Source organism: Physeter macrocephalus, chromosome 4 (genome assembly GCF_002837175.3).
Source record: "Physeter macrocephalus isolate SW-GA chromosome 4, ASM283717v5, whole genome shotgun sequence".
Classification (NCBI taxonomy): domain Eukaryota; kingdom Metazoa; phylum Chordata; class Mammalia; order Artiodactyla; family Physeteridae; genus Physeter; species Physeter macrocephalus.
The window spans coordinates 68,891,020-68,908,164 of NC_041217.1; the positions used below are offsets into that span (position 1 = coordinate 68,891,020).

Below are 17,145 nucleotides of genomic sequence, written 5' to 3' on the forward strand. Positions count from 1 at the left end.
AAAAAAAAAAAAAAAAAAAAAAGTGAAGTTAGTTATGTACAGATAAAGAAGATTTTTATAGTGTGTTGTTTAAAAAAAAGTAACAGTGCATATTAAGTTAAAGTCTAACAGTAAATGTACAATATAATTTTAAATGCATGCACCTATGTATTTATATACATTTGTAATGTAAAGTTTGGAAAGATGGTTCAGACCAAATGGTTAATACAGATTACTTTGGGGGAAGGGTATGTAATTCGTACCCACACAGTTGGTACATCTACTTTTAACTCTATGTATGTATGTTAGTATTATTTCAATTTGTTACAATAGGCATATATTACTTTGGTAATTTTTTTAACTTGCCTTTTTTATTTTTTTAAATTTATTTTTGGCCTCATTGGGTCTTCGTTGCTGCACGCAGGCTTTCTCTAGTTGCGGCGAGTGGGAGCTACTCTTTGTTGAGGTGCGCGGGCTTCTCATTGTGGTGGCTTCTCTTGTTGCGGAGCCCGGGCTCTAGGCACTCAGACTTCAGTACTTGTGGCCCTCAGGCTCTAGAGCGCAGGGTCAGTAGTTGTGGTGCACGGGCTTAGTTGCTCTGCGGCATGTAGGATCTTCCCAGACCAGGGATAGAACCCGTGTCCCCTGCATTGGCAGGTGGATTCTTAACCACTGCGCCACCAGGGAAGTCCAGTAATTTTTTTAAACGCTTTTTAAAAATGAGTAATCCTATGGCTTCCAGTGGAGTGAAAAGATAAGACAGTTTCCAGAGGAAAATAACTTATGAGAACCCCGTCTGAAATGTCAAATGGACTGGAATAGATGAATATGTATTCTCAAGGTGAATGGTAGCAGGTAGATGTTGGGACAATACAGAAAACTGAAGTGGAAGATAATAAAAACAATAATTTGTCTTAATATAACCACCATTTATTGAGCTTTGTTAGGCACTAGCATGGGGCTAAGGGCTTAACATGTTATCTCTAATAAGGAAAAAGATGTTTGGAGATTTCAAGTAACTCACCCAAGTCACACCAAAACCGATGTGATTGTAGGTAAGTGATCTCAGTACCATTCAACGTGGGGAGGGCAATCACAGAGATGTGCACAGAAAGCTAAGGGGGAGCAGGAAGAGCCAACTGGAGGCTATAGGAGGGTTTCCTGGAAGACGGGACATCTTTGTTGTCTTGAAGGATGAGTAGGACCTACATAGGTGAAGTAGGAGCAAAGGCACAGAAGTCAGGGACAATGTGGAGCGTGCCAGAGAGCTCCTTATAATGTTAGAGCACAAAGTATGAAGGATGGAACAGCAGTCGGGGTGGAAAGACTTGCAGGAGCCGCACCATGAAGGGAATTTCGTGCCATGTTGAAGAATTTGGATTTTATTCAAGAAATAATGGGGAGCCATTAAAAGGATTTGAGTCTAGAACTGTCGTGATTAGATTTGCACTGGGGGTAGGTCACTCTGATGGTGGTCTGGAGGGTGGATTTAAGGAGAGGAAGCCAAGAGGCAGGGCGACAGCTTGGCAACTGAGCTAGTCCAGGCAAAGGAAAGCAGGGGTGGTACTGGTGGAAATAAAGAAACGGTTCCAAGTCTCGCGTAGAAGGCAAAATGGATAGATGTTGATGACGGATTGGAGGTGGGTGCCAGGGCAACGGAATGCTGATAGTGCCATTCAGTCATAAGAGGAGCAACAAGGGAAAAGTCAGGATGAGGGGAGGAGAGAATAAGGACGCCAGTTTGGGGATGTGGAGTTGGAGATTTCTGGGATACGTCCTAGCAAAGAGGTCCAGCTCTTTAGTCACAAACCCAGAGAGCCAATTTCCTCTGGACAGCTCCATGGGAAGACTCCTCAACAGCTCCTGTTCAGTGTGTCCTTAGTATGTCATCACTACTGCCACCATTCCCACCACAATCCCCCACAGTTTCTCCTCCTATTTGGTCTATTTTGGAAGGCAGCGCCACTGTTCATCCAGGCTTCCCAGACAGAAACCTGGGAGTTCTCTTCTAGCCTCCCACATTTAATAAATCGCCAAGTTCTGTTGAATCCACATTTAAACAGCTTTTCCTAAATCTGTCCTCTTCTCTCCATTCCCTCTGCCACTGCTTAAAGAGACTCTCTTTTTCTCTCAGCTGACCTTGCAATAGCCTTCTAAAACTGTTCCCTGCACAGATCTTACCCTTGCTCATCTGTCTTCAGAACTGTCCTTAAAGTGACATTTCTAGAATGTAAATCTGGCAGCATTTATCCACCCCTACTCGACAACATTTACTCGTTTCCCATCATTATGTGGAAAAGGACAAGCTCCCTAGGATAACACATAAGGCCTCTCCTGCCTGGCCCCTGCTTACCTCTCCCGCCATTCTCCATCACTCTCCTGTCCCACCAGCCCCTTGTATTTTATGTCCTAACAATACCAAACTGTTTATGGTGTGCTCTGGCTCACAAAGCCTCCTCAGGCCTCCATGCCTTCGTACCTACAGTGCGTTCTACCTGGAATATCGCTGTCTCAGGTAGAGTTCCCTGGGAAAGAGATTCTTACACACTTAGGTGTATGCAGGAGGATGCTTTCAGGAGAGAATAACTGTGAGGTGTGAGGGAGGCTGTATTAAGCAGAGAGCTAAACTGAAATGCAATGGGATTGCAGGAGAGGCCTCTGGCAATCCCATGGGGGATCTCAAGCTGGGGCAGCCCTTCATGGTTGTCCCTGGAATGGGGCTGTGTAACCCCATGCACCAAGCAGCCCTTGCATGTACACTGGCTAGGGAGGGAGTGCGGCCTTAAGCAAGGCAGCTTTCCTCCTCCAAAGGCAATTCCTGGAGAGAGACTCCTCGGCTGTGAGTCAACACTCCTGCATCTGGGGAGGTGAATGCCCTGTCCAGTGAAGGAGGAAATTTGCAAAGGGGGTTCCTGACAGCACACCGCAGAATTTTCTGCAAGCACCTTCACAGACCTGGCAAATCCCTTTCAGTCTTTGAAGCACAGCTCAGGTTTTACCTGCTCCCTCCTTCACCAGCACTCCCTCTGAGTTCATACTGACTTCCGATCCTTGCATATGCTTTTCACCCTCAGAAAACTGATGTGTTTCCATGTCTGTCTCCCCAGTGGACACTGAGGAGAGCCTGGGCCTGTATTTCAGAACCTAGAACAGTGTCAGGCATACATTGGCTAGTTAACAAATGTATGGTGCACTGAATAAAATGGGATTGACTGGTGAAGGAGACAGCTACAAGGTTATAAAAGGAGATGGCTGGAGTTTAAATGCCAGTAAGGACAGCAGAGAGGTGGATGGCAAAGGGGTGCTGATCTCAGGGCTCTCCCTCTCCTCTCACTTCACTCGGGAACCAGGTTAAACCCAAGAGTCCCAGGTTGAAGCAGAACAAGGCTCTGCTCTTGGAATGATCAAAGCAGGGCAGAAGCCAGCAAAAGTCTGTCACTTGTAAATAACCATGTGGCTGATGGAGCTGGAAGACAAAGGTAAAACCTAGAGGGAAGGATGTAATGGTCTATATGGGAAGAGAATCTTAAGAAAGAGTAGATATACGTATATGTATAACTGATTCACTTTGCTGTATACCTGAAACTAACACAACATTGTAAAAATCAACTGTACTCCAATAAAAAGTAAAAAACAAAACAAACAAAACAAAACAAAAAACCTAGAGGGAAGGAGAGGACGTTAAACAGCTTCAGGTCGCTGTGCCATACCTGACAGTTGTCACTCAGATTCCAACATGAAAAAGGGAACAAAAACAAGCACACCGATATATGAGCATACAGAGACCACAGAAGCAGGCAAGCACCCTCAGAGTAGAAAACCACACACACACACACACACACACAACCTGAATGAAATGGACACAGGAAAAAAATCAATCTGAAAATTATAAACCATTAATATATGTAAATGAAACACCATTTATCCCTAGACAGCAATCAACCCTCATCCACCTTCCAGAAATCTCTGACAAGAAGAGAACTTTGGATTGCAGGTCCCACCACATCTCCTTCACCCTTTGTCCTCAGTCTAGCACCTTCTTCTCATTTCCCATTTCTTAGCAGCTCCCAGCCAGGGAGGGGGAAGAGTGAGAACATCTCTAATCAGGGACAGCAGGGGGCAGTGCTCCATAAGCAATAATCAGACCTGGCTTAGAGAAACTTGCTTAAGGGAGGGAACAGGGGAAGAGGAGGAGCAAGAGGTCGGCCCAACACTGCGTTCTGATCATATTCCCCCACCCAGGTCTCCCTCCTTTTCTGTTTCTTCAGCACCCACCCCCCTTTTCCTCAGCTGCTATGTCTCCATCCTCAGTTTAGCAGATTTCAGAGTTTGGCTCTACCCAACTCTCCAGAGAAGCCTGAGCTAAGGGATCCACAGCCTCTTGTCCCCTCCCACTCTATCTTGGTTTCCAAGGTGGTCAGGACTCCTGAGTTTTTGGTTGGACTCTTCACTGATGCTCAGGAACCCACATGAGGGGCTTGATTCTAAGGCCACCTCTTGAAGGATGCATACATCCTCACTGGCGCCAGTGGCACAACTGGTGTGGTGGAACAAGGGCTGGATATCAGGCCCCTTCACTGCCCTGGCCTGGCACATTGTACAGTGCACAGACTGTGCAACAGTACAGGTTGGCCCTTTTACTTGCTGCCCCTGAGGTACCCTAAGTGAGAACTTATCATGCTAAGCACTGCCACGATGATCTCTTTTAACACCCCTTTGAGGCAGGTCTTATTATCTTCCCCTTTTTGCAGATGAGGAAGTTGAGGCCCAGGGAGGCATGTGCTTTGCTCATTATGGCACAAAGCGTAAAAGGTAAGTATGGAGCTGGGACACACGTCCTCCGGCTGCTAGGTATGAGCTTTCTCTCTCCTCTAGCACAATGTTGCTGCTTCTGCTGCGGCCATCACACTGCCTCCCTTCTCCCCAATTCCCTCTCTGCTCTCTTCCTTCTTCTCTCTGGCGAACCAGCATTTGAGGACTAACCTTCCTGTTAGCTTCTTTCTTCTGTACCCAATCCTTACCAGTTGGATTTCAAGAGCTTAGGAAAGGACTTAAGAAAGCAAGAAAGAGTCAGAAAGATGAAGGAAGGGGGTTGCCTAAGGGGCCTTCCAGAAAGAGGAAGAAGAGAAGGCAAAGAAGTCAGGAAGGTGGGTGAAATGAGGGAGAAGAGCCCTGTGCCCAGACTGGAAAGGGGCACAGGCAGGGCCTCCATTGTGTGGGCACAAAGGGGCCATATGCCTGGCAGCCTACACAGTGTGTGTGTGTGTGTGTGTGTGTGTGTGTGTGTGTGTGTGTGTAAGGGGAGGAGAGGGAGGAGTGGCTAAGAAGTCCCCCCCATTCTCTCAAACCCCTGGGGCCCTGCTGTCTGCTCTGTCACTGGGGGTGGGGTTTTCTGAGAAAAAGGGCAGAGGGGAGCAATTATGACAGACAGCATGGGAGGGTCAAGGCCAGCGGTAACTGGGGATGGAAGAGGGCATGGAAAGCTCGAAGGGACATGATGGGGAGGGGCTAGAAGAGGGAGGGGTGAGGTGCCAGAGCCCCACTCGCCAGGTGCCCCCAAACTGCCCCTCCCCCACCCACTGGCCCACTTGCTGGGGTTTGGAGGTTGTGAAATGAGGGCCCCCAGATGCATCCTCTTCTAACCTTCCGTTCCTCCCTCCTCCCTGAGTGCTAGCCCCGGAGTGCTCTCTTTTCCCCTCATCCAGGGACTTCCATCTCCCTGACAGTGTCCTCTCCCAGGGCCTGGTCCCCTGCTCCCCTCCCCCTCCAACTCCCCAACTCCTCCTTCTCCCATCCTGTGGAGCAGAGCGGCAGCCGAGGCCAATTGATTATCTGAAGAAATTCGGAGCTAGCAGTAGAACAGCTGCAGCTGCCCCCTCTCACCACCCCCAGGCCCTAAGGGATCCCTGAGGGGAGGGGCCCAGTAACCCCTTCTGCTTTCCAGCGGGGCAAAGTGATGAGAGGGAGGCAGGGCTCTCAGAGGACTGAGGCTGCTGTGCAGTGGAAGGCGCCAAGCACTTGGGGCCAGGTAACCCCAGTCCGCCATCATGGGTGAGTCCCATCACCTTTGTGGACAGCATTTCACCTGCCTTTCAAACAAAAGTGTTGGATTCAGCAATTTCTGTGCTCCCTTCCCACCCTGGCCCCTTGTAGTCCTCAGATTCTCTGTGGCCTCTGTTCAGCCCTCCCTCTTGCCAGGTTCTGGGCAGACTACATTTCATCTCAATCAGATGGGGAAGGGAAGATGTCAACCTCTTCCCGTATGGGAGTTCTTCCCTAAGTCTAACTCAAACCCCTCTTGCTGCTGATGTCATTTCTTTGCCCATCAGAGATGAAAACAGCACCCTTCAGAGACTGAAGGACATCTCAGCATCTTCCTCCCAGCGTTGGCCTTCAGCCTTCTCAAGTTTGGAAAGGATCTTCAAGTTCACCTAGCCAGGATTTCATCTGGCAGAAATGGCTCCCTGGTAACTCTGCCTACAGTGTTTTCTTCAGCCTGTCTATTTGGACTCCTCCTCCTTGCGGCAGGCGCTTCCACTGCTGGACAGCTCCAGATGTTGCAACGCTTTTTGGAGTTAAAAAGCTGTTTCCTATCACTTCCACCTACTGGTCTTTGTTCTGCCTCCTGGGACCACATAGAATGTCTGGTTTTGTTTTTTTCTTTCAATATTTGAAGACGGGTATCATATTGTCCCTAAATCTATTCTTGTAAAGACACATATCCTCAGTGTTTCAACTATTCCTTCTGTGAAGTTGTTTCCAGACCTTTTGCCTTCTTGGCCACACAACTCTGAATACTCTCTAGTTTATCAAAGTTCCTGTTAAAATAGGGAGTCCATAGAGTGTCACCTGTCAGGCTGGCTCATTTCAGAGAAGCAGAGGGGCATTGGCAGTACAGGACAAAAAGAACCTGGGTTTGAACCTTCTCTCTGCCCTTAGCTAGCTGTGTGACCTTGGGCAAGGTCTTTCTCCTCTCTGGGCTCTAGTTTCCTCATCTATAAATTGATTTTAGAGTCCCTTCCAGGATTCCTTTGATATTCCTTCAGCACTACTTTTTATCCCTTTCCCTATTCTTCTCTTAGTACCAGGTCCTCCACTGTGTTCTCTCCAGTATCTGAAAGTTGGGGAACACAAAATGGGCCAAGAACTGTGATTGCAAGGAATTTTGATCCAGCTCAGAGACAATAATGGGGAAGGCCATGTTTCACAGCCATGGCATGAAATGGTTCATAACCCAGCAAATGGACCCACAGACACATGTTTAACTTGGGTTCCACTGGGACACTCCGCTCCTTCCCTGATCCATAGACAGCGGAGCAGAGCACAGCATCAGAGGGGGGTCAGAAAGTCTCACTCAGTGGGTGCCAGGATGGAAGTACATGGCACTTTAGGTGGAGGGGCCTGGACCTGTTACACCCTCCCCTGCACCTCTGTACTCTGTGACCCCTTCTTCTCTCTTTTTTTCATTTGCTCACCATAGTGAGCTCTCATGATCCCATCAGGAAAGCCTTCAAAGCTTAGGACCCTCAATGCCCACTCTATCATAACCTGCAGTCCAGCTTCCCAACCCAATTGAACGATCCACAGCTGTACCTGGTGCTAGAACGAGGTCACTTTAATTTTTCTTTTTGTATGAAGTCAGAACTGCAACAGGAGGAAATCACACACAGGACACAGACCTTTAGGGCCCACTGTTGGGGGTCTTAGGAAGAAGTGAGGGTCATGGGAGAGGGCTGGAGAGAGAAAAGGAGCAGGCAGGACTGGGGTGGGATTGTCTGGGGATGGAGGGCGCTGAAGAAGGATCCAGGAGCCCTGGAAGTGGGGGAGGGGCGCCATCCCAGAGGACTAGGGTGTCAGGACAGATGGATCCCCGGAAGGGATATGGGTGTGGTGAGCAAAAGGGATCCCCACACACACCTGGAGTTACAGAAGGAGCAAGAAAGGGAAGGGAATAACTAGGGAGGAAGCAAAAGAGACCTGGCTAGGACGGCCAGGAGCTCCCTCACTCGACCCCAAAGTGCACGACTCGGCAATAAATAGTAATATTTATAAATAAATAAGTAAATAAATAGATGAATAAATAAATAAATACGTAAATAAATAATATCCTTGTAGAGCTAGGAGTTTGGTGCGAGGGAGGTGGAAGCATGGGAAGTGCGGTGAGCTCATCTCTCCTACACAGGTCCTCAGGCCCTTCATTCTGACACGGACCCTGGGCTACTGAGCAGGGGCTGCTCAGCAACATGGGGGTAGCGCAGAGAGCCACGAGGTGGGATGGGGTAGGGGGGTATCTTCCCTTGCTAAAGGCAGCTTAAGGAAGCAGAAAAAAATATAATAAACAGGTCCTAGGGCCGGGAGAGCTGAGCTTTCCCAGAGGGCAATAATAGGGCATCCCCCCTGCATCCGAGGGAGAAATCAGTGTGGGTTTTGCACATCTTGGTGGTGGACTGGGATGGAGGAAGCAGACATGAGATTTGGCCCACTCACTGCCTGGGCCTTTTGCAGATACTCTGGGCTGATTTGGGGGACATCACCCCCTACCCCAAGATCTAGGTTCCCTTTCTCTAGCTGCACACAAAGAAGAAGAAAATTGGGATGGTTGGGGTGGGAGGAGATAGGGAGGGGGCCAAATAGCTCAGAGAGGGCAAGGCACTCACTACCAAGTAAGATCTGAGGTCTGTATATGCTAAGCCTCAGGAGCAAGATAGAAAACAGGAAGAGTTTTTCCATAATCCCCAGCTACTGAGATTCCCCTCACAGGAGTTACCTCACCATGCCCCTGCCTCCCAAGGGCTAGACTGAGATGTCTAAGAAAAAGCCCACCCCCTCTAACCCCAGCCTTCCCCTTTCCTGTTCCCATGCCCCCTCTCTACCACGGGCAGGAGAAGCTGCAACAGGGTGCAAACAGGATGGGAGACAGAGTCGGGGTCTGGGGAAGGGGGGTGTGTCTCTGAAAATTTGGATGTAGGAGTAGAAGAGGCAGCAGCCCATGAGCGAGCCAGGGGAGACTCCAAGACTGTATACCCACCACCCAAGCAAAAACATTTCTAACCGGCTGGGTCCCAACCACAAACTGTAGAAGGTACCCACGAGAAGAGCCCTCCGGGTGCCTGGGTGAGTAAAAGGAAGTCTCCTTCCACCAATCGACCAACCGGTGGGGACTCTGCCTGGGCCCGGGGCCAGTGGGTACATGCTATGCCAGGGTACAGGGGCTCAGGGAGGAGAGGCCGTTCTAAGCAGTGAGCGGTGAGGAGGGACCCCAGCGAAGCCCCGGGGAGAGGAGTGAATCCAGGGCGGGAGGCAGGCAGTGTTCAGACGTCCAGCACGTGGTTCAGGTAGGAGATGTAGCAGATGGCCAGGCGCAGGATCTCAATCTTGGAAAGCTTCTTGTCGGGGGGCAGCGTGGGCAGCAGCTTGCGCAGCTCGGCGAAGGCCAGGTTGAAGGCTTCCACGCGAATTCGCTCCCGCGTGGCGTGGGCCGTGCGGTACTTGGCTGTGGCGCGCCGCCGGCGCCGCCGCTCCTCACGGCTCAGGTGCTGCAGGTCTTTCCGGCCCGGCTCTCCTGGCTCCAGGACGCGAGCCTGGCCCCCTCCCGGCGCCCCCGGCCCTGCCCCGTCAGGGCCCGCCCCGCCCCCACAGTCGCTGAAGCCCGACTCGGTCTCAGAGTGGGTGGGAGGCAGGTCCAGCTCCATGGTGTCTGAGTTGAGCATCATGATGGATGCTCCTCGCCCTGTGAGATCAGGATCCCCTCCCCACCCCTCCCTCTGGGAGCCTGAAAGCTGGTTGCGGGAGGGGCAGGAAGGGCCTGGGGTGGTGGGGTCTGCCACTGAGCTCAAGGAAGTGAGAGCCACTTCAGGGTTCCATGGTCAGCGTTCTGGTCGGGAGCCTGGAAGAGAGAAGGGGAAATTGGTAAGGGCAGAGGGAGGAAGGAGGGGACAGCTCAGAGATGGGGAGGGGTGAGGAAGGTTTAAGATGGGCTGGGAGAGGGGGAGGTACTGTACGCTTGGGGAAAGAACAGCAGAAACATGGGGAGGGGTGGAGGCAGTGAGGCAGGAGAGACAGGCAGGAGGCCATGGTGTCAAGGAGTAAGAGGAAAGATGGAGAGAAGGGAAGAGATCCAGAAAGTCGGCAACTGGAAAGGAGAAGAAGCAATGAGGACAGGGTCAGGATAAAACTGAGCAAGAGGACTAAAGACCTAAATGTAAGACCTAAAACTCCAGCTCCTAAAGAAAACACAGGGGGAAAACGTCATGACATTGGACTTGGCAATGATTTCTTAGATGTGACGCCAGAAGCACAGACAACAAAAGCAAAAATAGACAAATGGGACTACATCAAACCTACAAACTTTTGTGCGTCAAAGGACACAATTAACAGAGTGAAAAGGCAATGGGAGAAATTGTCTGCAATTCATATAGATGTAAGGGGTTAATATCCAGAATAGTATAAAGGACTCCCACAGCTCAACTTCAAAAAACTAAATAACTTGATTAAAAACTGGACAAAGAGCTTGAAGACATTTCTCCAAAGATGATATATAAATGACCAGTAAACATATGAAAAGATGCTCAACATCACTAATCATCAGAGAAACGCAAATCGAAATCACAATGAGATATGTATGACCTCATACCCATTAGGATGGTTACTATCAAAAAAAAAAAACACCCAGAAAATAACAGGTGTTGGCAAGGGTGGAGAGAAATTGGAACCCTTTGCCCTGTTGGTGAGATTGTAAAATGGTACAACTGCTATGGAAACAGTATGCAGGTTCCTTTAAAAATTAAAAATATAATTACCATATGATCTAGCAATCCCACTTCTGTGTTTATGTCTAAGGAAGTTGGAATTAGGATCTTGAAGATATATCTGCACCCCCATGTTCGTTGCAGCATTATTCACAATAGCCAAGATATGGAAACAACCCAAATGTCCATCAATAGATACACAGATAAAGAAAATGTGGCATATACATACAACGGAATATTATTCAGCCTTAAAAAGGAAGAAAATCCTGTCACAATGCTACAACATGGATGAACCTTGAGGACATTATGCTAAGTGAAATAAGCCAGTCATAAAAACATAAATATTGTATGATTCCACTTATATGATATATCTAAGTATTCATCTTCATAGAAGCAGTATGTAGAATGGTGCTTACCAGAGGCTGAGGGGAAGGTGGGGAAGGGGAGGTGTTGCTCAAAGGGTATAGAGTTTCAGATTTACAGGATGAAAAAGTTCTGGAGCTCTGTTTCACAACAATGTGAATATAATTAACACTACTGAACTGTACACTTAAAATAGTAAATTTTATGTTATATGTTTTTATCACAGTAAATTTTTTTAATAATTAAAAAGGGGGGTTGGGAACTGAGCGAGACTGGAGCCACAGCTCCAAGAGAGATTGGCTGTGGCTCTAAACCTTTCCCAGTTGTGAGGGGAGCATTGCAAGCCTTGGCCCTGCCATCCCCTCCCTCCCAGGGCCTGTCTCCACCCTGGCTGCTTCTGTATGTGTGTGTGGAGGGGAGAGGATGATAAACACGCAGATTGCCCTTTGTAGAGTAGACTGGGGCATATGGAGCTCGGCACAGCTGCCCAGTTCAGTCCCTCCCAGCCCCCAAACCCCACAACGGGACCATTGCAGACACCACATCCTACCACCCCGACCACTAGAATCATGGAGAGGTATCTCCTCTGGCTACAATCTTCCTGCTCAGGACAGTCCCTTCCTCCAGCTCTGTCCTCAACACCCTCAACCCTTGCCATTCCCTGGCCCTTTCGGCAACTCTGCAAGGAAGATTGGGGAAAGGGAACATAACCAGCTTTCCACTCCACATCCTCCCCCAGCCCAAGGCCAGTTCAGATAGGCCGGCAGAGAAGGATAGGATAGGGGTAGCTTTTGGAGGCCACCATTTGGGGCTTGGCGAAGCTTGCTTGTCCCTGGAACCAGAGGACATCAGGGAGAGGCAGCAGGAACATAGGCTGGGGAAAGGGCTTTGCTGGGGGGGAATGTCAAGTGGGAACAGTGGGCCACTCACTGTGAGCTCAGCCCGACTTAAGTGGCAGAAACAGAAGCACAGAGGCTCCTTCGCAATCACCATATCCCCTTCCTCACCAGTCCGGGTTCTCCTGCCTGATGGACACCTTCACAGGGGTCAGGACTCCCCAGCCTTGCCCCGCCCCACCATGCAGAAAACAGGCTCAAATGAGTAGTCCACTAACAGTAAGCTCTGAGGTTGGGGGTGTGAGCTCATCAACATCTGACAGCATGTACGCACACAGCCATAACACAAAACAGAAGGAGGTGAGTGCTGAAATTTAGAACACACCGCATATTCCAGGGTCCAAAGGAACACGAGGGGATGGATGGCAATAGCGTGGGAGGCCCCGAAGTCAGCACCTCCCAGTATGTGTTTAGTGCACCAACTCCCCAACCCCATGATCCAGGAATTCAGCTACGGGGTTCTCGGCACATCTATCACAGCCCGATTCTCCGTCTGCCTGCTCCCCACGTTCCTTCATCCCTGATCACCTGGCCCTCCCTTCCCCCCTTCTGCTCCCAATCTGACCCCAGTCCCATTTCCACCTGGACCCACTGTCTTTCCCCAGCTCCAGTCCTGGCAGCAGCTTCTATTCACCCATCAAGTCAGTCCTCACCCCAAAATCCACTTCTGGTTTCAAAGTTGCAGTTTCCGAGGATCAGAATTCCAAGCATCCAGGATAGGACTTCCTGCCCCACTTCTGCCATCCCCAACCCGACTGAGAATAGATAGGCACAAAGAGTCAAAGGGGAGAAGTGGGGAAGAGGGAGGTGCAGGGACAGAGAGAGACACAGCATGAGAGAAAACTAGAGGGAGGCTCTGGGAGGGGACTTGAGCCAGAGAGTGGGAGGGACACGCCCACCCCTCCCCAGCCTTTGGTTCCCCCTTTACCTAGGAGGAGCCTGTGAGGGGATCCAAGCTGGCAGGACAGGGGGGCAGCGTTGACAGCCCCAGTCTCCTCTGGCTGCTCAGAGCTCATCCGTCTGCAAAGTTATTGGACCAGCTTTCTAGACCTCTCCGGGGCAGCGTGGCGTGGCTGTACAGGCGCCGGGGCATAGGAGAGGGGTACACATGTTGGGGATATAGGGCCCAGGTGGAGGGGGTGAGCTTGGCCAGGTACTGGGGCCACCCGCACTCACACGCACACGCACACCACACGCTCACAGACACATACACACCTGAGCTGGCCCAGCCCTATGTATATATATGGAGATACACACACACACCCCCAGCTCTCCATTGGCTGGCCCAGCCCCCACCCTTATCAATATTAAACAGTAAGGCCAGGCAGCCATTGGCAGAGGGATCTGGGAACCCCCCTGGGAGCTGGGGGTGGGGCTGGCCCTGGGGGGGGCGGGGAGTGGGGGAGCAGGGACATCTGTTCTCCATGCATATTTCATAAGCAAGAAATGGAGAGCTGGGGAAGGGGTGGGGCTGGGGCGAGAGCCAGGGCAGGATCACAGATGAAACCCCTCAGTCTCCCACACCAGAGGCGGCAGGGACAGAGGCCCCCAGCAAGCCAGGTTTAAGTGCCATGGTCCCATTCTGAGTCCCAGCTGGGCTTGGACAGCCTCTTCCCACATCTCCTTTTCCCTGGGAAAAAGGCTCTCCAAGGTACTAACAGGGAAATCGAGAAAAGGGCAAGTGGACAGCACGAAAACGGAGAAGAGTTCCCTAGAGTCCTTGCCCTCACCAAGCTCTCATTCTTCGTAAAGGTGGTTCCCACCAGCCCCTTTGCCAGGCTGCCTGTGGCTACTGTTCAGGCCCCTGCCCTTGTCATCCTGGGACTCAATCACCCCACACCCTCTTATCCCATCCTCCAGCCTCCCACCTACCCAATCACCAGGGGAGGAGTGGGGTCAGATTCCTGACACAGATCCTACAAGGAGTTTTTCCAGGCTGGCTGGCCCAACCTGACCCACTGGGAATTGGGGGCTCTCAGGAGGAAAGAGGTAAAGGCTAAAAGGAGCAGAGTACAGGAGTGCCGGCAGAGGAGGAACCAGGGTTGGAAGGACACTGGGGAAGGAGGGCAGGGAACCCAGGCAGCCTTCGAGCATGCTGGGTCATCAAATGAGCAATAAGAAAACTAGCTACAAAATCATATGCAAATGGGCATTGATTAAGTTCACATCAATAGCTCAGCTGCCTCCAGACTGTGTGTGCATGTGCGTGCATGTCTGAGTGTGTGTGTGTGTGTGTGTGTGTGTGTGTGTGTGTGATACAGGGTGGCAGGAGCAGAGAGCAAGGGAAGCACAGAGGCAGTGGGCTACATTTCTGTATCTGAAGTTCTCTTCCCCACTCAGCTGTTGAATGTCTTCATTGAACCTCTGTGAATATCCAGAATGAACCATGGCTGGGAGGACTCCAGAGATGGCTACAGTGCTACAGTGAAGAAAGCTTTGTCGGCTGTGTGACCTTGGATGAGTAACTCAACCTCTTGAGCCTCAACCTTCCTTTTCTGTAAAATGGGATTAAATATAGCTGCCGCTTAGGTTGCCACGGAGATTAAGTGAGATAATGCATGTAATGGGTCTGGACCTTAGTAGGAGCACAGTCCACCTGCAGGCTTTTGGAAGCATTTGCCATTTCCCTGTTGCTGATCAACCTTTTCTGGGCTTTCTCCAGGGTAAGGCATTCCCTAAGGGGAGTCCTGTAATTCTTCTCCAAGCTCCCCCACCCTCAGGTCTGGGAGGTGCCAACTCCCACCTGGGCAGGCCCAAACAGGTGCCCAGGCGCCAGCAGATTGGCTGAGCTGGAGGGGAAAGGAGGCTTGAGGAGGGGGGCTGGGGGGCAGGGGATCAGGTGGCATCTCAGTTCTTGCATCATCATTGCCATGGTGCTGATTAAAAACCAATCTCTACCTAATGAGCCCCCAGCAACAACAATCCTACCTCCCCCACCCTCTTGCCCTCCACCTCATCCAAGAAAATTGGGAGACAGAGAGACTCAGGAGAGAGGGCCATGGAGGAGAGGAGAGATACGGAACAAATGGGAGATGGAGAAGAAGCAGAGGAAATGAAGGGGGAGACGTGGGGAGATGTCGAGACACACACAGAGAGGAACAAGATGAGAAAACAGAGTCATGAGGTTACAGACATGGGGAAGATATAGAGAAATGGGAAGACTCGTTACGGGGAGATGGAGACGTAGGGGAGACAGAGAGATAGAAGAGAGAAGATGGGAGCAGAATTGCCAGGTTGCCAAGGCTTTGTGGAAGATTCGGGGATGCAAGATACAGGGGGATAGAGACAGGGAGAGACATGAAAAGAGGAGATGTTTAGGGAGACACAGACCTGGGTGAATTATGGACGTGGAGAAAACACGGATATTCAGGGATGGACAGGTACTGATACTGGGAGAGGGTCCTGAGGGAAGCCCCAACACAGGGTGGAGATATATAGACATGTGGGAAGCAGAGTGCAGACAGTTGTGAGGAAACAAAAAATTACTGGAGACAGGGAGACAAGGAGGGGAGACAAGACAAACAGCTGTAGAGATGAGGGACTGTTACTGAAATGGGGAGGCCTGGTTCCCCAAGGGTGAGACATTGAGAAAAACAGAAGCAGAACCTGGAGAGACCGTAGAAGCAGAAGGGAACCATGGTGGGGTGGAGATGGGAGAGACAAACCAAATCCTTGTTCCCAGACTCCCTCCTTTTAGGCAGTTCGGCTCAGATATTTCAACCCTGCAACCTCCATCCTTGAAGCACCCAGCCCAGGCTGTGCCCAGTGCAAGCTGAGGGATGATGGTACATGGGGGTGGGAGAGTGCTCTGGGACCACCTCTGTCTGCCTCCTCTGCATCTGTCATTCCAGGGTCCTGGACTCTGGGGCCCCCAGCCCCAGTATTCATTCAGGTATTCAGTTTTTGCACCTAGGGGGTGTAGCTAAAAAGGACATAGCGTGTGATAAAGAGGAGGAGCTAAAAGCATGGAGTGGTGGGAAGAACTACTAATTCTACTGAACTTGGGGCCAGTAGACCTGGGTCCGAGTCCTGGTGACCTTGGACACATCATTAACCTTTTTCTTTTGGCTGCGCAGCTTGTGGGATCTTAGTTCCCCAACCAGGGATCAAAGCCAGGCCCTCGGCAGCGAAAGCATGGAGTCCCAACCACTGGACCACCAGGGAATTCCCTGGACACATCATTAACCTTGACTGAACCTATTTTGTCATCTGTGAAATGGGAAAAAAATTGCCTTCCTCATAGGGCTTTTGTCCCACAGTGCGTGGGAAAGTGCTAGGTACCCCAAACCCTTACATTTGTGCAGTGATTCAAAGGTGGCAAGAAATCATCCATGCATGTATATGAGGCATGATGATTGAGGAAGGCTGGAGAGAGCTCTGAGGTCAACTCAGGTTGCCGGCAGCTCCAGGCCCCGTGGTGGGGGGTGGGGGGGAGAAACCTGGGAGTTGTGTTGGGGTCTTTGCTGTAAGCAGGGCAGGAGGATGGGGAGGGGGTGGGAGGATGAGTGTGGCTCTGTGGTTTATTGTTATTTTGCATTTGATAGGCGTTCAATTTTTCAGATTGTTACTCCCCATCTTTTTTCATCACCACACTGCCTGCCTGTGAGGTAGATGGTGGGGGAGGGAGGTTGGGATGTAGGGAAGACATGGGGGCAGGGGGCCTGGTCCTTGAGGGTGGGGGCAGGGCCTGGAGGAGCTGGGAAGCCGTGGGTTTGGCAGGAGAGGGGGTGACATATGTGGGGAGCCCTGGGGACCCAACCAGGCAAGCGGCTGGCAGAGAGAGCAGACGGCATTAACCCTCACCGTGCCACACTGCGCGACCCATCCTGGGAGTGGCCCGGGACGGGGGTGTTATCATGTGCAGCGCTCTGGGTCACAGGAGCTCCTGGGCAGGATCTGTTATGTTCCTGGGAAGCGGTGGCTCGTCTTGGATCTTCTTCCATCTTTGAAGTTCCCTCCTCGTCTGCTTCCACGTGTTCTCCCTCAGTCTGTCTTTCCCTGTCTCCACCTCTCTGTGCCTCTAGGTGACAGCGGGTCTCCACAATCTGTCCCCGTCTCTGCCTCCAGCCCGGCTGGAAGCCCCTTTTCAGCGCCAGGCCCTGAGCCCTCTCTCACCCCCCGGCCCCCTAGGCCTTGTTGCCTTTGTCTCCTAAGGCAGC

General features: G+C 51.0%; 1 protein-coding gene across 1 annotated transcript; it reads right to left on the bottom strand.

The window, feature by feature from the left end:
* Window positions 1-9,167: 9,167 nt before the first annotated feature.
* On the bottom strand, window positions 9,168-9,692 carry NHLH1 (nescient helix-loop-helix 1). Its single transcript, XM_024116022.2, has one exon. It carries the CDS (start codon window positions 9,690-9,692, stop codon window positions 9,291-9,293), a length of 402 nt encoding a protein of 133 aa, XP_023971790.1. The 3' UTR covers window positions 9,168-9,290.
* Window positions 9,693-17,145: the final 7,453 nt, after the last annotated feature.

What these genes read in the sequence shown, in the direction of transcription:
- NHLH1 (XM_024116022.2), bottom strand. Translation starts at nt 9,692, where the DNA reads ATGATGCTCAACTCAGACACCATGGAGCTGGACCTGCCTCCCACCCAC.